We start from the raw sequence: 21,309 nt of genomic DNA on the forward strand, positions 1-21,309 counted from the left end.
TGAATCACCAAGCTACGTGCAAGATTTATACGGAGAGATTGGCTTTGGCATGCTTTCGTCGAAGTATTCTTGCTGTTTTTTCTCTCTGAGTGCCAGTATATTCTGTATCTCTGGTGCAGTGGTTCGTGTGGATAGATCATGTACTGTATCTTTCTCTGGTTTTGTGTTTCTCGAGTTTCGTGGAGCTGACGTGGAGATTGTGTCGTTCTGCGTTTCTAAGAGATGTTATATCGACGTGTACGGTCATACATTTAAAATATTAAATGTTGTCTAATTACAAAATAAATTTTAAATTATGCCTAGAAACTGTGAAAGGTTCGTGTGGATAGATCATGTACTGTATCTTTCTCTTGTTTTGTGTTTCTCGAGTTTCGTGGAGCTGACGTAGAGATTGTGTCGTTCTGCATTTCTAAGAGATGTTATATCGACGTGTACGGTCATACATTTGAAATATTAAATGTTGTCTAATTACAAAATAAATTTTAAATTATGCCTAGAAACCGTGAAACGAATCTTTTGAGTCTAATTAATCCATCAATAACACATATTGGTTACTATATCAATTATGATTAATCATGTACTAATTAGACCTAAAAGATTCGTTTCGAGATTTTCCTCATAATTATATAATTAATTTTAATGTTTATGTGCATTTAATGCTCCATATGTCAAAGAAGTTTTTGGGAACCTTACTTCACTACTTAATTTTGTTCGAGTACAGCAGTATGAGATGCATGAAAATCGTCGGACTACGAATCCGGAGGCAGTGTCAGACAAAAGGAAAATGCCTCACTGAGTCACTGGTCAGATTCTTCTACAAAAGTGACCGATCCGCTCCCGTTTAGCCATTTCGTCGAACACCTTCCCCGAGCCGACTGCCGCCGCCGCCGCCACCATGCTCGTCGCGAAGCCTCGCCTCACCTCCTCCTCTTCTCTCCTACCTTCCACGCGGATTTCCAGCCCCGATCCCAAATACGCCAGGCCCATCGCCACCTCTCCCACCCCTCAACGCTGCCTTCGTATAGCCGCCACAGCCGCCGCGGCGCCGGCTGCTTCGGCGGCGGAGGCAGCGGCGCTGACCCGCGTGGACGTGCTCTCCGAGGCGCTCCCCTTCATCCAGCGCTTCAAGGGGAAGACCGTGGTGGTGAAGTACGGCGGCGCGGCGATGAAGTCGCCGGAGCTCCAGTCGTCGGTGATCCGCGACTTGGTCCTCCTCTCCTGCGTCGGCCTCCGCCCCGTGCTCGTCCACGGCGGCGGCCCCGAGATCAACTCCTGGCTGCTTCGCGTCGGCGTCGAGCCGCAGTTCCGCAACGGCCTCCGCGTCACTGATGCGCTTACCATGGAGGTCGTCGAGATGGTGCTCGTCGGCAAGGTCAACAAGAACCTCGTCTCCCTCATCAACCTCGCGGGCGGAACCGCCGTAGGCCTCTGCGGCAAGGACGCTCGCCTCCTCACCGCGCGCCCGTCCCCGAACGCCGCGGCCCTCGGCTTCGTCGGCGAGGTCTCTCGCGTGGACGCCACCGTCCTCCACCCTATCATCTCCTCCGGTCACATCCCGGTCATCGCCACTGTGGCCGCTGACGAGACCGGGCAGGCCTACAACATCAATGCCGACACGGCGGCTGGTGAGATTGCCGCTGCGGTCGGCGCCGAGAAGCTGTTGCTGCTCACAGATGTGTCTGGAATTCTGGCCGACCGAAATGACCCCGGGAGTCTGGTAAAAGAGATCGACATTGCTGGGGTACGGCAGATGGTGGCCGACGGGAAGGTAGCTGGTGGGATGATACCGAAGGTGGAGTGCTGCGTGCGCGCACTCGCGCAGGGTGTGCACACCGCAAGCATCATCGATGGGCGTGTCCCACACTCGTTGCTGCTCGAGATTCTCACAGACGAGGGAACTGGCACTATGATCACTGGCTGAGCTGGTTCACCCCCGTCATGGTATTTTCTGGTGCCTCCCTTCTCATATTGTTATGTAATTTGCATTTGATTTGCTTCATGGTTGCAATAAGAATTCCTTTCCTCTAACTAACCTGTAGCTGGGTAACATTGGTTGAGATGGTTCTTCCATCCGTTTATTCCATGACTTTGTTGGTAATGGTAACATTTTCTAGTTTGTGCTATAAATCGAATCAATTCAGGTTAAACAACTACGCTCAAATGAAATTGTTGTTTTATTGTAGTTTGGGGATAGCATGGGCATGATTCACGATTTTTTTTTATTTTTTAAACATTTTTAAGAAATAATTTTATTATCAGACCTCCAAAAAAAATATTTCTAAAACTGAATCTTTTGGCCATGCTAGTGCTGGCCGCTTGTTCGGGCATGGTGTGGCGTGGCAGTCTTGTCACGCCATTATCAATGGCGTGGCAAGACAATGCTGCCATGTCAGCCAATGTTGATGGCGTGGCCAAAAGGTTCATGGGGTGAAAATATTTTTCCCGGAGGTTTAGTAATAAAATTATTTCTTAAAAATATTTAAAAAATAAAAAAAATCATGATTCACCAACTGCAAACATGAGTTCCAAAAGATTATAGGTATAATAGCATCATAAATATGGAATGTGTGAGCTGTGAGTGAGACTGAGTTAACCAATTCAAGTTAACACTGTATTTTGACCCATCGATCGCATGAAGATTTATGTCAATCAGGAATACCAACTTCAGCAAAAATATGTACTTATCTAGTTGTTATTAGCCAATGAGGGTATTTTCCTTCATGCCACGCTACTGGTTTTTATCATCCTATCCCATTGCTGAGATGTGCTACATCTATGGATTATATCTGCTACTTCTATCTTGAATTTAGATATCTGCTACATCTATCTTGAAATTTAATTGAACTGTTCTGGACTTTTCAATTAAGGGGGTTGAAATTTCTTGCAATACTGTAATATTAGGTCTTGTTCTCGACCTTACATCGTGGAACTTTTAAAGTAGAACAGATACAAACTTTCACTTTCTTTTGACACCCTGCTAGTAACCTCCCTGTCCCATCTCTCTCTTCTCTTTATTTGATCATTGAATGTTAGTAGTGCATAAACCTGTAGGCTTGACAATTGATTCACACTTTTATTCATATTCTTATATTCCATTTTCACTTGTTGTCCTGTTTCTTGTATTTTGCATTATTGTTTTATGATTCATGATTTTTGTGGAATCAACCTGCGCGCGCGCGCACACACATATTGTTACATAAAAATTGGATCGAGGTCTTAGCTTCCTCTGTTCTTCTTGGATCTGTTTTAATCACATCATAGATCCAAAGGAACCAGTGTGGTGTACAGGATCTATAGGTGTAGTCAAGACTCAAGAGTATATAGTTCAGAAACAAGCTGTCTTTTTCTTGGTATTGTTTGGGGTTCAGATCATCGCTCAATTATTGTGCCCAGTAAATTACTTGATAGTGTTACCTTTTGATGCTACACCTAAAACTCCATCTAGAAGAATGCATCGGCAGCATCGCAATGCCCGGTAATAAATTCTTTATTACCGTTGTATGCCACCTATGGTTATTTAGGTCTGAATGTGAAAATCTAAAAAATGCATAAACATCTAAGTCTAAGAAGTATCATTGACGAGTGCGAGTTCTATGAAATATTATCGTACAAATAAATTTGTCTAAGAAATATCATCGTCGTTAGAGTTCTATCTATTTATTGCCGTTAAATACAATGTTCATACTATAGCAATTAATAGAGAAATACCGACGCAACCATAACGGTGATAATATTTCTTAGACAAATTCGTTTTATGATGACATTTTGTAGAACTCGCACACGTCGATGACATTTCTTAGAAGATGTGTTTGTCAATGGCATTTGTTAAATTTTCTCAATAATATATCACATTCACTCTTCGGCCGCGTTCGATAGCTGTGGGCTGTGAGTTAGTTATCCAGCGCGGAAAACATAGTAATCGATTAATACATGATTAATTAATTATTAATTGTTAAAAAATATAAAATAGATTAATCTGATTTTTTAAAACAACTTTTCTATAGAAATTTTTTCTAAAAAATACACCGTTTAGCAGTTCGGGAAGCGTAAAGAGAGGAGTTAGATATCTTACTCTAGTGCCGAACGCGGCCTTCCAAAGACTAGATGTTCATTTGTCATTTTTTCTTTGTATCTTGATTGGAATCATGGATGCTGCATCCATTCTGCCTGAACATTTTGTATTTTGAAGTTCCAAGTTCACACTAAACTTATTTTATTCCAGTTTTTTGTCATTCTTTTAGGAGTTGGCCCGGATGTGATATGATGGATTGAACTGTGAACCAAGTGAATGGAGAAAATCACTTGATTTGGCACCAGTATATCGAGGTTCTAGTTGACTCTTGAGGTTTGGAGAAATCGAGAGGGTGGAGGGGTCGTGCTCTGTGTCCTTGCAGACATCGTTCTCTGTCCTTTCTAGCACCTACCACCATGGCATGGTCACAGCAAATCCATTTGCATCTAATGGAACTTTGCCTTCTTTTTGGTATTTAAGTACTGTATTGGTGGGAACTTCTTTTTGGTATTTAAGTACTGTATTAGTGGGAACTTCCATGGTGCCATTCATCATTTCTTATCTGTTGTGTGAGAGAAATTTTGAGAAAAGGGAAGAAAATCCTACCCCTTGTCTTGGCATTGCAGAATCTATTCCTCATTATGTTGTCCATTTACTTTTTTGTGAGAGACTGGTCCTGTGCATATCGTAGTGATGTTTATTGTCTGCTGAAAGCTTCAGCTCCTTAAAAGTTAAAACCATTGTGCTTGGCAATAAAATGCCTGCGGCTATACAACAAGTTAGTATACCATCAAATTTACGGGCCATTTTTATTTCGCTTGATATGCTTTGTTTTCTACATGTCGTTCTGTTCATTCCTTTTGTCACTGTTTGTGGTAACAAATTCTCCTATCGTTGTGTGTGGTTCACGTTAGGACATACAATGATACATCACGTTTTTCTTCCTACAAATTAGATTGATCTTTCAGCGTTTATTTACAAATCATACATACAAAACGAAAAGACATTCTATCTACTGCAGTCTGCAGGTCTGCAGCTGCGTTGCCGAATTTGTCCTGTCTGGATCATTGGCTGGAGATGGAACGGTGGGTTAGGAGAAAGTTCTTTGGAGATGATGTTTTGATCGACAGCAGGCCATCGCTACTTCGGGAATGTGACTGCAGAAAGTTTCAATTTTCCAATCCCTTTCAGGATTATTGTAGGTGCAACTTGTCAGGAGAAAAATGATTATTGTAACTACAATTAGCCTTGTACTAATGTTCTAAGTTCTAGTAGGCCCATTTATATATCTCTTCTCACTTTGTCATTGTCGATATGAACAATGCAGACGCATTATCAATTATGCCAATACTGCACAAAGCCCTTGGATTCCACTCCTAAATACCAACGATTCCTGGTCCAAAACCCTCCAAAACGAAACCGAAAGAAATTTGCATAATTAGGACGGTTCTTTTATTAGACGAAAGATTATCTGGTTTTTTAAGTAGCTTATTTTATGGTATAAGCATTGGAAATAACTAATATAAAGTTAAAAGGTCTACTTTAGAAATGTGAGATAATCAGTTTCTACATGGAAACTTTTATTAAAAATACAGTATTTAGCGATTCGGAAAGTGTGCACCAAGGGATAATATGGGTAAGTTGTAACCTTATAGCAGGTCATCTTCATTGCACATATATGATTATAATGCTTGTGTTCTTTTAGCCAGATCTCTTTTGTGCACATATTTTTTGAATTGCTAAACAATGTGTTTTTTAAAAATATATATATAATTCATCATCTTATCTTTGCATAGCAGGATTTCTATTTTATATTAATTAATTTCTTCACTTATACTATTAAATAACTATAAAAATCAGATAGTTTTTCATCTTTCATAAGAAGACAAACATACTGTTGAAAGATATGCCACTCAAAAGAGAGCAACCAAATTTGTCTTGTTAAACAGGACATAAGTGTGCTAATTTTAAAGTACCAAGTTGACATTTTTCCCCGGATTATTCTCAGATTTTTCTCGCCTTTTGCACACATGTTTTCCAAAGTCCTAAACGGTACATTTTTTTTGAAATTGTGAAGTTCTCCATCTTACTTTTTTAAATAGATTATTAACTTTGTAATAGCTAATTATATTATTTACACTATTAAATAGCTGTAAAAATCATATAACCGTTCATCTTCAGGTGGAAAGAAGACAACCTTACATATATTGAATGTTTATATTTGTATTGTATAGTAGGAAACTCACCTCAACTGCTACTTGATGTCAGTACTAAACAAACTACCTGATTTAAGCGATAAACGAGGTGCTGGCCATAGAGAATAGTGCTCTCAGACAAAACTACATGAGTTAAGATGTACTAAGTGCGATTTTTTTTAAAAAAACTTTGCGTATATAAATTTCTTATAATACCGTTTTCAATTTTAAAGTAGCAACATGTCCGTTCAGCAACCAGACGTTCAGTACAAAAGAAGACCAGGACATCTTCCGTCGTAATAACAACGAACCGAGGCAAGGACCGAGCGAGGCCAACCCAAAGATGGCGACGCACACGATTCCACCGATGCACGCCGTTGTGCAGCGCCACCACGTTGCACCACCTCGCCGCTGTGGCGCCGTCATCCGCGCCATCGCCGCCACCGCCACCACCGCCGAGCCCGACACACTGTCCGCGGCCTTCTGGGACTACAACCTCCTCTTCCGGTCGCAGCGCGACGAGTGCCTCGGCTCCGTCCCACTCCGCGTCACCGAGGGCGCGATCCCGCCGGACTTCCCGGCCGGCACCTACTACCTCGCCGGCCCCGGCATCTTCTCCGACGACCATGGCTCCACCGTCCACCCCCTCGACGGCCACGGCTACCTCCGCTCCTTCCGCTTCCAGCCCGGCCACGGCACCGTCCACTACTCCGCGCGGTAAGGCGCGCATGCAGATGCGGCGGCTGCAGCTAGCTGCCACTGACCTGCTTCCACACAGCGCGCGCGCGACACGAGTCGGTGACAGTCCACGGTCCACGCATGCAGGTTCGTGGAGACGGCGGCGAAGAGGGAGGAGAGCCGGGACGGCGCGTCGTGGCGGTTCACGCACCGTGGACCCTTCTCCGTGCTGCAGGGCGGGAAGAAGGTGGGCAACGTGAAGGTGATGAAGAACGTGGCCAACACCAGCGTGCTGCGCTGGGGCGGACGGCTGCTCTGCCTCTGGGAGGGCGGCGAGCCGTACGAGGTGGACCCCCGGACGCTCCAGACCGTCGGCCCGTTCGACCTGCTCGGCCTCGCCGGCGCCGCCGCAGACGAGGCCAACGCGTCCGCAGCACGGCGGACGACGACGCGGCGGCCGTGGCTGCAGGAGGCCGGGCTCGACGTGGCCGCGCGGCTGCTGCGCCCTGTTCTCAGCGGTGCGTAACACTGTACCGGCAGCAGGGGCCTCCACTTTCGTCGCCGCGCCTCGGTGCGCAACCCGCGCGCGCGAGTCGCGCACGGACATGATTCGAACCGAACTGATTTGACGTTGGTGCGCGCGTGCAGGTGTGTTCGACATGCCGGGCAAGAGGCTGCTCGCGCACTACAAGATCGACCCGCGGCGTGGCCGGCTGCTGATGGTCGCCTGCAACGCCGAGGACATGCTCCTCCCGCGATCCCACTTCACTTTCTACGGTCAGCCCACCGTCGCCTCACTCCGCCACCACGCCCTTCCATCCATCTCAAAGCCACCCGACTTAAAATTCACCGGCGTTTCCATGGGCAGAGTTCGACGCCCTCTTCGACCTCGTCCAGAAGCGGGAGTTCGTCGTGCCGGACCACCTGATGATCCACGACTGGGCCTTCACGGACAACCACTACGTCCTCCTCGGCAACAGGATCAAGCTCGACATCCCCGGTAAGGAAAGAAAACAAACAGAACTTGCCCATGAAACGCGCAGCGGCGTTTGATGCTGACGCTTGGTTGATGGCGCCGTTCTTTGGGTAGGATCGCTGCTGGCATTGACGGGCACTCACCCGATGATAGCGGCGCTCGCCGTGGACCCGAGCAGGCAGTCGACGCCGGTATACCTGCTGCCGCGCTCCCCGGAGGCCGAGGCGAGCGGCCGCGACTGGAGCGTGCCGATCGAGGCGCCGTCGCAGATGTGGTCCGTGCACGTCGGCAACGCGTTCGAGGAGGAGAACCGCCGGGGCGGCCTCGACGTCCGGCTGCACATGTCGGGCTGCTCCTACCAGTGGTTCCACTTCCACAGAATGTTTGGTAATTTCAGCACCACAAAGGCACAAAACACAACAATGTGCTACTCTTTCTGCATCTGCACATCACTGCATCAACGATCGTTGATTGATTTGCACAGGTTACAATTGGAACCACAAGAAGCTGGACCCGTCGTTCATGAACGCGGTGAAGGGCAAGGAGTGGCTGCCTCGCCTTGTTCAGGTGGCCATCGAGCTCGACAAGACAGGAGCGTGCCGGAGATGCTCCGTCAGGAGGCTGTCCGATCAGTACGCCAGGCCGGCGGACTTCCCGGCGATAAACCCAAGCTACACCAACAAGAGGAACCGGTTCATCTACGCCGGCGCTGCGTCCGGCTCCCGCAGATTCCTCCCGTACTTCCCGTTCGACAGTGTGGTGAAGGTTGATGTCTCCGATGGTTCGGCACAGTGGTGGTCTACCGAGGGGCGCAAGTTCGTCGGCGAGCCCGTCTTCATCCCCACCGGCGGCGGGGAGGATGACGGCTATGTTATTCTTGTGGAGGTAAGAAGGAATGCCCAGGCAACCAACATGAGTATTTTGCTTTTCTTAAGAATACAGATGTTGACTAGTCAATTAACATCGAGACATTGGGTGCTTCTTGCTTCTGACAGTATGCAGTCTCAAAGCACAGATGCCATCTAGTGGTGCTGGATGCAAAGAAGATAGGGGAAAAGAATGCACTTGTGGCAAAACTTGAGGTGCCAAAGCACCTCACTTTTCCAATGGGATTCCATGGTTTCTGGGGAGATGAATAAGCATTGAGCAATAGCATCAAACCATGTCCAACTCTGGGGAGGAATTGTCAGGCAACCAAATGATTAGACTGCAAAAATATATTCAGTCTTGGCATGGAACTTGGACTCGCAATTCATCAAAATTCTACTCATGTTAACAGAGTCTGGAGAATAAGCACATTGCACTTCATATGAAATATTAATGTTTCAGGCAATAATTATGCTCCAGTGTAAACATATAAGACTTCCACTAAGAATCATGATGTCTTGGCAATTTAAGATTGCAAGTTCTTGAACTGGCAACTAAGAATAATACCATCCATGGTTCGAGGAGAATTAAGAGACTAGAACAGACCCTGTACATAGCTAACAAACCATCAAATGCAAAGTCGACGAATTGTTGTTATCACTATATGCGAGCCATTGTTACGACAATGAAGACGAAGACCGTGAGCATGAAAGACATCCTCACTGTATCGTCATACAAATCGTAGTCCTCACTCTGAGTTAGGAAGAGCATGTTCACAAGCTTAAGTATGTTCTCAAGGAATTCCTTGATTTTTGCCTGGGTGTTTTCCATGACCCACTTCATCACTCCAGGAGAAGCAGAAGAGCTTCCACTGAGATCAGCCTCCTTAGCTGAAAGAAGGATAGGCACCCACAAGGTTACTATTGTTTATAAAGGCCCAGTCGATCTTTTGATTTAAGATAGTATAAAGATGTACTTAAAAATAAATTAAGTGCCATACCATCCTGAAAGGACCTCCTGAATTCTTGCACCACCTCATTTTTCATCACAGCATCCCATACAGACTTATCCGTAGACAAGGCCATAACCATTTTCTGCATTGTGGGAGAAGAATGTTAGGCAAAGGAATATAGGTTCTCTCTAAAACATAATACTCCCTCCGTTCAAATTATTAGTCGTTCCAGTTTGTCGTAAGTCAAAACTTTTTTTATCTTTGACTATAGTATAATGAAGTTATTTCTCATGGTGCATATTAAAATATAGATCTTATCACATTAAACTATATGAATTTATAGAAAATCAAGGTCAAAGATACAAATAGTTGACTTAGGACAAAGCTAGAATGACGAGTGGTTTGAGAGAGAGAGCGAGGGAGTTTTTGGTGATAACAATCAAGTTCTTAGATATTCACCTGGACAGAAGGATCTACTTGCAATAGGTGGAATGCATCCAGCACATTCCGATGTTCTCTGGTTAAAAGGGCAGTTGAATTAAGGACAAGCACAGCAGGTTCGATCATTTCCTCTGATGCACTGTCTGGCGTAGAATGTTCTAAGTTGGTTAACTGGTTAATCTTATTATCCGATTGAGCAGAATCCTCAGCAAAATAATTCACAAGCATTCCAGATGGAGGAAGTCCTGAGATGGGGGGCAATGCAAGTGCTTGGGCAGGTCCATCAGAATCCAATGCAGGATGGTTCTCAAATACCCTGCATGCAAAAGAAGATCGTGTGTTTTTTATAAAATCTGTAAAAACAGGTTGTATAAATTAATCAAACTAAGAGCTGACAAGCTCTGCTAATACCAGAGGGGATAGCAGGCTCTAAGACTGTAATTAAACAATGATAATGACGAGGAAGTGTATGCAGTAAGAGAAGTATGACAAAAGATGCTTCTTTTAGCACAGGAAATGGGTAAATTGGATTTGGAGATCCAATTGCATTGTTTGATATTCCACATCTAGATTAATATGCACACAACGATTTCAAGGACACGAGGAAAGTTTTGAAGATAGCTTGACCGGGGTTCTGAGCATATTAACTTCCACGCAACAAATTTGAAATTAAGAACAATTATCACTTCCACGCGACAAATTTGTCATTAAGAACAATTATCAACGTTGTTATAGAAAGTCAATTAGCAACTAATTAAACAAGGCAGTTCCGAACTTCCGATCTTATACTATGATAATCAACAGGCTGCAACACTAAAAAAACTTTATAAATAATAAAAAAACAAAACTTTTAAATCTGAGAGGATATGTTTGAGTTTGAATCTCACTGTTGGATGCTAGCGACGGCGGCGCGGACCTCCTGGTCGGTGGGCGGGGCACCGAACACCATGCCCTGCTCGTCCACCGCCTCCGAGACAGCGTCGAACGCCGCGGAATCTGCCCGCAGGGCGTCGTCGCCCAGGGCGATGACCTCCTCCCAGCCTTCATCATCATCAAGGCGCAGCGAGCGGGACTCCCAGGAGCAACCGACGGAGGCGATAGAGCAGGGCGGTGGCGGCGAGGCGGCGCACACGGCTCGCGCGCCAGGGCGGCCGCTGGAGACGGCGGGCGAGAGCGCAGCACCACCGCGGAGCGTGGAGGAGCCGGCGAGGCGGAGCTGGTGCTTACCGGAAGGGCTGCTCATGGCGGCGCTCCCCTGGAGCCTCGCGGGCGTCTCGCCTCCTCTCCAACCGTTCTCCCTCCTCCGGTACACCACATGGACTACCATGGCGGCGGGCACCTCGCAGCCGCAGCCGATGCTCGCTCCCTCCGCCTCCGCCTCCGCCTCGCTTTGTTCCTTTTTGGCGTTGCGGCGAGGCGGCGTATGAAGGGGGAGAACCGGGTAGATTAGTTTTGCGTTTATTTAGGATTGTTATGGGAGGTTTGTTAACTGATAGGAGTATCTTTTGCAGAGAGGTGATTGAAAGTACCGCTAACAAATTATCTTAACCTTTTAAAATATAAATATTTATTATTTAGTATGAACTAAAAAATATTAAAAAATTCTAAGTCGCTTCAGTAGTTAAATTTTAAAACCTTATTCCATTTGAAGAGATTTTTTACCATCCTTTAAAAAGTAACTCAAGATATATCTTTTAGGGTAAAAAAACGTGATACCTTGAGGTACCGAAAATTTGTACCAAAATTCTTGTTACCTTGAGGTACTTTTTAAGGATGATAAAAAAATTATTGTACTAAAAATCTTGGTATCTTGATATACTTTTCAAGAATAATAAAAAACTCTATTTTTAAACATATGGTTGGCTCTGAAATCATTGATGGTTGAAATCATATGAATTAGTAAGTAATAATTGGTTTACAATACAAAATTTAAATTCTATAAATATTTATATTTTAGAACAGGGTGAGGTATATCTTTCTTCAAAATCTTTGAACTCTGGCCTGCTAAATAAATTGGAGAATGATGTTTTTATTATATCTATGTTTGTTAAAGGAAATTAAAATAACAGTTTTGCATATCTACTTTTGTACGCGTGTCACCTAAGTTCCACGGTCCTAATAACTATATGGTTTCATGTTTTTATTAGGCAAAATTTGTAGTGTTATATATTTATATTTTTAAATATATCATCAGACTTTTTTAGCTTGTGGAGGTGGTTAAGATCTTACTTGTATACGAAAAGCTGTACATTTGTATGCATGAAATTCAACTGGAGCGACCTCTGCCCCCCAAAAAATCAGATTGTTTACAATTACGCAACAAAATGAAGGATAGACGTATAGATAAAATTGCCGATGTCGTGCTTTACGGTTATAGATAATTCGAATCCTCTTTATTTCCCTTCTCTCACAAGGCGTAGTGCGATACAGTTTGTTGTTTAGATGTCTTTTCGGACTTATTTACTACCATGTCGTTTTATCAAACGTCATTTTCGGTTTTAGACTAAGAGAATGATGGCTATCCATGTTGCGTTTTGCATTAGGTTCTCCAACAGCGGTTACTCTTATGCATCTACAACCTCGAAGAAGTCTTGATGCTTTATCAGTGACACGTGGCCATAAAAACGAAATATGTGATCCCACATGTACCTGTCTACTGAACACAAGAACACATTTTGATAAATAAAAACAACTGCGTGCCGCCCAAGGCTTTGGTGTTGCTTACTTTAGTACCCCTAGTTTATTCGATTATAATTACGATTATAATTAGGGTAAGTTTTGTGCTTGGTTTGACACGGTTGGCACGGCCATAATGTATGCCGCAAATGCTGATTTTGCTCCTTCGGGAACGTACGAGACAGAGCAATTAGAGAACATCATGTCATGTGAAAGGGGATTTGATCGTGCATCTCCGTAGTCTCTAAGAAAACGCTGTACATCTCTGTTACGAACGGACGGATCCACGATCACTACGCCCGGGCGTACGTGATTCTGCGATCATCGCTGCAAGAACAAGTACGGGTAAAATTTTAAGTGCTCTGCGTCAGGATTAACGAATCGGATCAAGGTATCGATCTTGCGTGTAATCAACAGGATCCACCATTAGCGACAGCGTCGTGCTTGTCCATCGCCCAATGTGCTGTGACGATTTCGGAGCTGCCTGTTTGGCCGTGACGAATTCAGAGGACAAAGGGTATGGGCGCTTTCTCATCAAAGCCGGATCGGCAATGATCTTATCTCTCTTTCAAAAAAAAAAAAGAGAAAGAAAGAAATCAGAGACCAAGTGCCGTGGGGATCAGAGGCCTTGACGTCGTTTTCGAATGGCCGGGTCTCCGAACCGTAACGCGAGCGGAGACATGGTGCGCTTGCCGTTGCCGGGGCCGCGGGAGCCCGTAGCCGTGACGCGACGCCATGAGCGCAACGAAGCGTATTCCCCCGGGACACCGTGGAGCGTCGCGTGCGGCAAACCCAACCCCCCAACCAAACGATCATGATGAAACTATGGAAAAAAAACCCAGAGATCCTTAAATTCTCCTGTTCCGATGGAATATTTCACCCTGTTTCGTTCTCCGCGAGGAGGGCCAGCGCGCCCTAGCGATCCGGGGTTGCCGCTGGCTTTAGTTAGTTTTTCACCGGTTTGGATGGCGGATTATGTGGCGGTGAGCAGTGCCACCGCCACCGCATATGAAAACGCGTGCATTGATAGATGATTAGTGTGAAGTTTAATAACACACTTGTTTTCTTTCTTTTCTTTTTTTATTCTTTTTGCTTCCATCAGCGCATCACAAGTTGCAATTTGCAACCGGATTTTGTACCTATCCATGACGCTTAGGGCGGGTGATTGGTGAAGGCCGCGGATTTGTTCTGCCCGTGGAACAAATTCATACATGTGACCAAATTACCGAATTATTCGGGAGAGGCAAGCGACGCAGTATCTTAGAGAAAACAGAAAAGCGTTAAGATTTCGATTCTCCGAACAATTCGACAATTTGATCATATGTTTGAGTTTTCCGTAACACTCCTTATCCAACTTACATGGCTATGTCCTTTTACACATATTTTTTCTTCACTTCTACGAGCGTTTTCCAAACTACTATACATTATAATTTTTTACAAAAAGTTTGTATATAAAAGTTCATCTCATATTTTATAAAATAAAATTTTAACTTTATAGTAGTTCATATCATTAAATAAGTATACAATCTTTCTTCGACATATTCATATATAATAAGAATATAGCTCCTGCATGGTTACAAAATATCATTGTATATGAGAGCTATAACATGTAGGGACCAATACTTTCATGATGATACATAATAAATTAGGGGATTCCTCGTGTAATTTACGCATAGCTAGATAAAAATGTAATTGTATTTGATATACAAGTCTTACAAATATTATATTCTATAAACATAATTATGATACATTCAAATTCTAAAAGTATAATTGGATTTATATATATCTTAAAACGAAAAATGGAATTGAACTTTATATATAACTTTTACTTTATTTTACATCTGCATACGTCTTTTTTTTATTTTTATTATTTTTAGAGAATGTTATTTTTACCCGGCCTCTATATCCACTCGGATATATACAGCCATTTGCATACGTCTGGTTGTAATATCTATACAATGTTAAAAGCAAAATTATATTTGATACACAACTCTTTAACTTCTATTTTGTTAGATATAATTACATCGATCAATCTACGTCACACCACTGTAATCCAATGGCACCAAGCTCTTCCTAGCTATATTGCGCCCTTGAGCTTCCTCGTAGAGTCGTAGCCTTTCGCATGCCAATCCTGGCGACTACCGGGCCTGCTATGTTAGAGTAACAGGGGCCATCAACTAAACGTAATGGCCCGGTTTTGTTAGCGCCTTCTATTTTACTAGATCAAAGGGAGCCCATCAATCAATCCATCACAATAATGTACGTATGGGCTCATGAGTCCTAGTACTATTTATATACATACGGCTCTGTCGGACGACTAGTACCCGACCGTGCCACAATGACTGATCTCGGCGCTCGGTTCTATTCATGTGGTTCCAGCGAAACAACAGTTGTGTCTATGCACTAGTCGAGTACGTAATCCAACTTCTAATATAACTTACAAATTTGCTATTTATCAATCGCTTGAAAATTTTTAATCTATCAATCGGTTTTTTTATCAGATTTACTTGAAGATCTGTGTTTATTGCTTGCATGTTAATTTGTTTGGATTCTCTTTGTTCATTCGATTTCAATCCAACATCTCACAAAATCGACTAATAGATTTATTAACTAATTGGTGGTCCCATATACTCGTGTATTACAAAATATCTATATAATTAATTATGGACGATACATGCTAATAAAAAAAAAGAGAATGTCATATATACTACTGATGATTGAATGCACGAACCCATAGAGTATAGAGAAAAGAAACTGTTTTTTTCAAGAAAACATTTAATTTTTTATGTTTTTTATCACTATGATATTTAGGTGACATAGGATCAGGAGGGATATGAGCAACTCCGTTTTGTAATAGAGATATCTACCAAACCATCCATTACTGTCCAACTTACCTAAATTACATTTCTGCTATTCCTTCAAACATTCACATTTCCACGACCTAAATTAAGATGCCATCCACAGTAGAACTTACACATACTACACTAGTACACGAAATCAAAGGCATCAACATTCTAACACGACATGATAAAAAGAGGCAGGGTGACAGAGCGGAGGACTGGGTTACACGACCACCGTTTCCACGCTCCCGTGCGGCCGCGGCTCGTTGGGGACCGGCTCCGGCACGCCCGGGAACACCAGGTTCTGGTGCACCAGCGCCGCGACCGCCCCGCCGATCATCGGGCCGACCCAGTACACGGCCTGGTTGTTGTAGTGCCCGCTCACAACCGCCGGCCCGAACGAGCGCGCCGGGTTCATGGACGCGCCCGTGAGCGACCCCGCCGCCAGCACGGACGCGCCCGTCACGGCCCCGACCGCCAGCGCGCCCAGCGCCGTCGCCGCGAGCCCCTTCCTGCCGCCGCCGGCGCGCGGGTCGCCGGCCACGTGCACGGTGTACACGAGCATGAACGTGAGCACTCCCTCCAGGATCGCCGCGCCGAACCCGGTCATCTGCACCGCGATCCTCGTCGTCGGCACGGCCTGTGCAGACGCGCGCAATATTAGTTTGTGATGTAATGCAGCAATGGACATTCTGATAAGAACTCAGAAGGTGATCATGGATGCGTGCCTGGCCGGCGGAGATGTAGTAGAGGACGAGGCAGGCGAACGTGGAGCCGAGCATCTGGGACGCCCAGTAGAAGATGGCGCTCGGGACGGCGATGTGGCCGCCGATGGCGAAGGCGAATGTCACTGCAGGGTTGACGTGGCCGCCGGAGACGTCGGCGGCGATGAACATCGCGGCGAAGAGCCCGAACGCCTGTGCGACGGCGGTTGCCACCAGGGACGATGCGTCGGATGTGGCATCGGGCTGGAGCATCCCTGGCGACAGTGACAAGTTAGCAAAAAGCAACAATCACGTAGGAGACCAACGACCGAACATATCGCACGACATGGACGTCGGCCACAGTGAAAGAGTTTTGACGCACGGGCGGAGACGGCAGAGCCGACGGCGGTGAACACGAAGAGGAAGGTGGAGACGAACTCGGCGAAGTACGCCCGGAGCGACGGCGGCGAGAAGCAGCGCTGCATGTGGAGTCGGAGGTTCGCCATTGCAAATACTTTAACCGTGTGGTTTTGAGCGCAGTGAACACACAACAACTACACGGGTTCGCACGGTTTCTTCACTTGGTGTCCAGTGCTTAATATATATAGAGGAGCGAGAGCCGCGACCGTAGAGTGAAACGGCGCCTCGCGGTAGTTCGCAGCGGTTGCCGCCGCCCGCTACTTATCTGAACCCTCTCCACGCGGCCACGCCCGTTGCACGCGTACGCACACCACATGCAAGAGAGAACGTGTACGTGCAAACTTACAAGTTTTAATGAACCGTCCATATATGACGCAGATCGATCGAGCAGTTGTGCGACAGATTCTTCACGACAAATTTGAAACCAGAAACAAGAAGGGAAGGAAACGGCCAAACGGGAAGATCAAATACAAGAGGAAGGAGACGTGACAACGATGGAATCAGCAGCAGCAACGGTTCGGATTGAAGGATCTTCCTGGGTACTCCTGCTGGGGGACCGGCTGGTAGGAGGCAATGAACACGTCGCCGTAGACGAGCCCCGCTAGGCCGCCACCGATCAGTGGCCCGACCCAGTACACCCAGTTGCCGGCGAAGTTGCCTGCCGCGACGGCGGGGCCGAAGGAGCGAGCCGGGTTCATGGAGCCGCCGCTGAAAGGCCCCGCGGCCAGGATGTTGGCGCCGACGATGAAGCCGATGGCCATGGGCGCGATGGTGCCGAGCGACCCCTTCTTCGGGTCGGCCGCGGTGGCGTACACCGTGTACACCAGCGCGAACGTGATCACGATCTCCATCACGACGCCCTCGATCTCGCTGATTCCGGCGACGGCGTGCGTCGGGATAGGCTGCGTTACAATCCCGATTCTTTTAGCTCGCAGTAGAAAGTGCAGTGCAAAATACCGCGACGTGGCGCCGCCATGATGGTACCCAACCTGTCCGTGGGTGACGAACTGCAGGAGCAGGCACGCGACGGATGCGCCGAGCAGCTGAGCGACCTGTAGGATCGAACAAGATCAAACAAACCTACCAGAGGGGGGGTGAATGGTAGGGAAAAACAAAACCCAAAAATCTTTCGCGGAATAAAGGATTACCTCTGTCGAAGAAATTGACGAAGACTTGCTGCCTTAATCACGTCGCTCCTGTGTCGCCGCTACCTTGATCGCGCCGCTCATGTGCCGCTGAGCAGATCATCGAATCGCGCCACTCCTATGACGTCGATCGGATCGTCGGAATCCAAAAAATCACCAGTAGATAAAAGTCGAAAACGTAGATTGAATGATCTTGACTTTATTGCATCAACTGGTATTTACAAAGTGCACCAACAGCACTCCTATCAAAATCGTCGATCTAGAATCAACAACTAAGTCTCACAAAAGCACACCGGGGGCATACCCCTCGGTCTCTATTTATATCGAAAAGTCTATCACCAAATAGGAGTAGGACTCCTTATACTAATATGGCTCATCTCTTAGTTTTTCTAATCAAATCCAACATGCCAAAATCAGCCGTGCTACAGTAGTCCGACTGCTACAGTAATCCGATCCGGTTGCTACAGTGCCGCGTGCTACAGTAATCCGGTTGCTGCTGCTATAGTGTCCGAACCTATAGCAAATTCCTTTCCTTTTCTCATCCAGTTTTGATCCGATTTACTTCCCGATTTTTCCGGCGCTTACACACACAACATGTGAAGCCCGTTACGATTCCATCCCACACGGTGTTGCTCCACCATGTGCCAACTCGTATTCAATATCGTCACCTGGCATCCTCGATCGTCCGGACCTCAGCTCCTCCCTGAGCCTAGTCACGATTCCACCGCCATTGTCCGATATTGACCTCAAGTCACCTGCACAACTAGAGACAAACCAACCGTTTCCGAGCACAGATATCGAAATCTAACTCACATTAGTTATACACACTCGCACCAACACCTTAATTGTTTCCAAACCAAATTCAATTTATAAATCAAATCGCAAGCCAATTGTTCATCAGAAAATATTAATCATGCTTATGATCTTACACGACCCAGTAGAAGATGCCGGTGAGGATGGTGATGTGGCCACCGACGGCAAGGCCGAAGGTGACGGCGGGGTTCAAGTGGCCGCCGGAGATGTTGGCGGCCATGGAAACTCCGACGAACAGTGCGAAGGCATGTGCGATGGCGATCGCTACCAGGCCAGCTGGGTCCAACGCCCCGCCCTTTGTCAGCTGCCCTGCAAAAGACGAAATTTTGGACGAGCAATGGGCAACGCAGAATAACCTATCCCTGCTCAGTGGTCTAAGCAGGGATGGAATGCAAGTTTTCTGAAACGGAATTAAGGAGCTCACCGTAGGCAATGGCGGAGCCGACGCCGGCGAACACAAAGAGGAGCGTGGCAATGAACTCGGCGACATAGGCCTTGATGGACGAGGCACTGAAAGAGTCACCACAGCTTCCAAATGCAAGCTTCACCATCTTTCTTTATGCGAGTAGAAGAGCCTTTAGGCTGAGACGTCTAAGGAGATGGTTGATCACACTGGTGCAGGGAAACCCTTCTTCAGGCCCCTTTTATACACACATGGGGTGGATGTAATGACTTGATGCCCAGCCTTACATCCGCACTACAATATTATGGGCGGCGTGAAGTGAAATGATAACCACAAGTTCGCAAATCTAAAAACTAATTGTGTTTTGTGGTTTATATTGGCCGACCAACCACTCTGTTTTGCTGAACTTTGTGTTTATTGTGATTGTTTAGACACGAACCACGTTGGGATACACCACAAGACAATTAGAAAGAAGCTGTTGGGTCATGTATTGTCTTATCTACTGGTTAATAAACATTATAGAGAACTATAATGACTAACCTATTATTGGATCATGCGATTGATAATGTAGTATTATCTCACACTTCTTCATTGACTCCTATAAGCAGGTGAAATCATATTTAATGAACACTATTTCCTCCGTTCCATAATAATTGTATTTCTGAAATTCAAAATTGTTTCACAAAAAAGACATTTGTGAAGTACTAGTTGTTCACCAAATAACCTCATATTCAAGTCCCTGTCAATTTTACCCCTACTGACCTCACACTACATACAATCTTCTTATTTAATGATGACGTATTTAAGTCATTTATTTTTGTAAATAATTTATCTCTACTGTGTTAGAAATATAGTAATATTGGGACGGATGTAGTACTTTTTTAAGCGTTTCTGAATAATAATTGAACAAAAATTCTTCTTGGTTGTAGAAGGAACATATGCATCTCTGTTTTGAAAGGCATTTACTTTGTTGATATTTACTTAGGTATTGCATTTCAAACCGTAGCGGTTTTGCTATAACAAACTTCCCCAGCCAGACTCCCAAAGAAAGTCTGTAACCTCTTCTTAAGATGCCATCCATAGCTAGATCGGTATCATTAATTAGCACAAAGTTGAATTCTGTTGTTACCAATCGTTCGTGTAAAATTTGTGACCAAAGTTTCAGTTTAAAGAGTGATCGGAAAAGGGATAGTGACAGGAATCCAATGAACATTCTGGAGTAGGTAAGCCAAGCAATTAAATCGATTAAGCTTGTGGCTGGTCCGGCAATTGAATTAGCAGGTTTCAACAAAATGATAGCGCTACAATGAGTGGTGGTGACTTCATGGCACGAAGGAGATGATTGGACCTCAAAACTTTTTTATGCTATCCTTTGTACTTATAGTTGTTCAGTTCAACATTGTTTTGTGTGCAGAGTTTCCTGGAGTTCACTTTTGCATATGAAACTATTGTTCTCCAAGAATATGAACCAAAAACAGTGTTATGGACCACAGTCCACAGGTATTCAGAAATTAGCATGAATTTCCCGTAATATAGGTATGGGGTTTTCCGTAGTTTATACTGAAATAATAAGGGATTTTATTATCACTGAAAAATACCAAAAGATATCACGTTATTCTATCGTAAAATTTAAGTACATCTATGTATTATGTACTCATGATACCGAAATTTCATGAAAGTTTTACCATGCTAAAGAAAGTAATTCGAGTTATCAAAACACTGAAAATTTTGGTAACTTAAAGTACCTATTACAAAGATACCAATATTTTACGCCAAACTAATAAGTTACCTGTGTTTTTAACAAGATATTGAGTTATAGTATTGGTTATTTTATGGGTCCACTGGAATAAGTCCAATAAATAGATCGAGTAAGAAAACAAAAGCTGTTTATTAGTTCTGATTTATGTAAATGTGATGCACTGGGCATGGGGAAGAGTAGTCTTTTTTCCTCAGGTGAAGAAAGCGTTTTCCCCCTTGTTTTCTTAGGGTGGGGAACCATTTTTTTTTTGAAGCAAAACTATTTTGTTCGGTTTTTTAGGGTGGGAGCTACGCATGTGGGGAGAGAGACGACATATGACAGTGCTTTCTAAGTATTAGAGAAAAATATGGTGATACCATCAAGTTCAGTTTACCAGAAAAGCATGTTTCATAATCCTTGCCCGGTAACTGTCAGTCACTTGACACCAT

The 21,309-nt window shown here is 45.0% G+C and overlaps 5 protein-coding genes across 7 annotated transcripts; 2 read left to right on the forward strand and 3 right to left on the reverse strand.

Annotated features, from left to right (window-relative positions):
• The first annotated feature begins 735 nt into the window (after positions 1-735).
• LOC102711692 (acetylglutamate kinase-like) lies at positions 736-5,380 on the forward strand. 3 transcript variants are annotated; one of them, XM_006652545.3, is made up of 2 exons: positions 736-1,941; positions 4,223-4,809. In XM_006652545.3, the coding sequence occupies exon 1, from the start codon at positions 896-898 to the stop codon at positions 1,919-1,921; it is 1,026 nt and encodes a 341-aa protein (XP_006652608.1). In that variant the 5' UTR covers positions 736-895; the 3' UTR covers positions 1,922-1,941; positions 4,223-4,809. The 3 variants fall into 3 exon arrangements, with proteins under 3 accessions (XP_006652608.1, XP_015692170.1, XP_015692169.1); XM_015836684.2 differs by lacking the exon at positions 4,223-4,809 and adding an exon at positions 5,034-5,380 and having other exon boundaries at positions 762-1,941; XM_015836683.2 differs by having other exon boundaries at positions 762-1,941; positions 4,242-4,809.
• A 1,149-nt stretch (positions 5,381-6,529) lies between these two features.
• Positions 6,530-9,055, forward strand: LOC102711967 (carotenoid cleavage dioxygenase 7, chloroplastic). Its single transcript, XM_006652546.3, has 7 exons — positions 6,530-6,924; positions 7,033-7,403; positions 7,534-7,662; positions 7,754-7,885; positions 7,976-8,248; positions 8,346-8,746; positions 8,857-9,055. Exons 1-7 carry the CDS (start codon positions 6,551-6,553, stop codon positions 8,998-9,000), a joined length of 1,824 nt encoding a protein of 607 aa, XP_006652609.2. The 5' UTR covers positions 6,530-6,550; the 3' UTR covers positions 9,001-9,055.
• Positions 9,056-9,144: 89 nt separating this feature from the next.
• Positions 9,145-11,571, reverse strand: LOC102712248. The gene is made up of 4 exons (XM_006652547.3): positions 11,009-11,571; positions 10,140-10,437; positions 9,729-9,822; positions 9,145-9,618 (listed from the first exon to the last, which is right to left on the reverse strand). The coding sequence occupies exons 1-4, from the start codon at positions 11,446-11,448 to the stop codon at positions 9,389-9,391; spliced, it is 1,062 nt and encodes a 353-aa protein (XP_006652610.2). The 5' UTR covers positions 11,449-11,571; the 3' UTR covers positions 9,145-9,388.
• Positions 11,572-15,631: 4,060 nt separating this feature from the next.
• LOC102702558 (probable aquaporin TIP5-1) lies at positions 15,632-16,926 on the reverse strand. The gene is made up of 3 exons (XM_040523469.1): positions 16,724-16,926; positions 16,366-16,616; positions 15,632-16,277 (listed from the first exon to the last, which is right to left on the reverse strand). Exons 1-3 carry the CDS (start codon positions 16,845-16,847, stop codon positions 15,861-15,863), a joined length of 792 nt encoding a protein of 263 aa, XP_040379403.1. The 5' UTR covers positions 16,848-16,926; the 3' UTR covers positions 15,632-15,860.
• Positions 16,927-16,934: 8 nt separating this feature from the next.
• LOC102702844 (aquaporin TIP2-3) lies at positions 16,935-19,321 on the reverse strand. The gene is made up of 4 exons (XM_006653588.2): positions 19,144-19,321; positions 18,841-19,028; positions 17,751-17,813; positions 16,935-17,663 (listed from the first exon to the last, which is right to left on the reverse strand). The coding sequence occupies exons 1-4, from the start codon at positions 19,268-19,270 to the stop codon at positions 17,262-17,264; spliced, it is 780 nt and encodes a 259-aa protein (XP_006653651.1). The 5' UTR covers positions 19,271-19,321; the 3' UTR covers positions 16,935-17,261.
• Between the last annotated feature and the right edge of the window lie 1,988 nt (positions 19,322-21,309).

The sequence above is a fragment of the Oryza brachyantha genome, chromosome 4 (assembly GCF_000231095.2).
Source record: "Oryza brachyantha chromosome 4, ObraRS2, whole genome shotgun sequence".
Classification (NCBI taxonomy): Eukaryota; Viridiplantae; Streptophyta; class Magnoliopsida; order Poales; family Poaceae; genus Oryza; species Oryza brachyantha.

Excerpts from the sequence above, each read along its gene's own strand:
- LOC102711692 (XM_006652545.3), top strand. The coding sequence starts at position 896 with ATGCTCGTCGCGAAGCCTCGCCTCACCTCCTCCTCTTCTCTCCTACCT.
- LOC102711967 (XM_006652546.3), top strand. The coding sequence starts at position 6,551 with ATGGCGACGCACACGATTCCACCGATGCACGCCGTTGTGCAGCGCCAC. Across the intron at positions 7,404-7,533 it reads GCTGCGCCCTGTTCTCAGCG|GTGTGTTCGACATGCCGGGC; the intron begins GTGCGTAACACT and ends GCGCGCGTGCAG. Across the intron at positions 7,663-7,753 it reads ATCCCACTTCACTTTCTACG|AGTTCGACGCCCTCTTCGAC; the intron begins GTCAGCCCACCG and ends TTCCATGGGCAG.
- LOC102712248 (XM_006652547.3), bottom strand. The coding sequence starts at position 11,448 with ATGGTAGTCCATGTGGTGTACCGGAGGAGGGAGAACGGTTGGAGAGGA. Across the intron at positions 10,438-11,008 it reads GCCGTCGCTAGCATCCAACA|GGTATTTGAGAACCATCCTG; the intron begins GTGAGATTCAAA and ends TTTTGCATGCAG. Across the intron at positions 9,823-10,139 it reads AAGTAGATCCTTCTGTCCAG|AAAATGGTTATGGCCTTGTC; the intron begins GTGAATATCTAA and ends CCCACAATGCAG.
- LOC102702558 (XM_040523469.1), bottom strand. The coding sequence starts at position 16,847 with ATGGCGAACCTCCGACTCCACATGCAGCGCTGCTTCTCGCCGCCGTCG. Across the intron at positions 16,617-16,723 it reads CGGCTCTGCCGTCTCCGCCC|GGATGCTCCAGCCCGATGCC; the intron begins GTGCGTCAAAAC and ends CACTGTCGCCAG. Across the intron at positions 16,278-16,365 it reads ACTACATCTCCGCCGGCCAG|GCCGTGCCGACGACGAGGAT; the intron begins GCACGCATCCAT and ends GCGTCTGCACAG.
- LOC102702844 (XM_006653588.2), bottom strand. The coding sequence starts at position 19,270 with ATGGTGAAGCTTGCATTTGGAAGCTGTGGTGACTCTTTCAGTGCCTCG. Across the intron at positions 19,029-19,143 it reads CGGCTCCGCCATTGCCTACG|GGCAGCTGACAAAGGGCGGG; the intron begins GTGAGCTCCTTA and ends CGTCTTTTGCAG. Across the intron at positions 17,814-18,840 it reads TCACCGGCATCTTCTACTGG|GTCGCTCAGCTGCTCGGCGC; the intron begins GTCGTGTAAGAT and ends TCGATCCTACAG.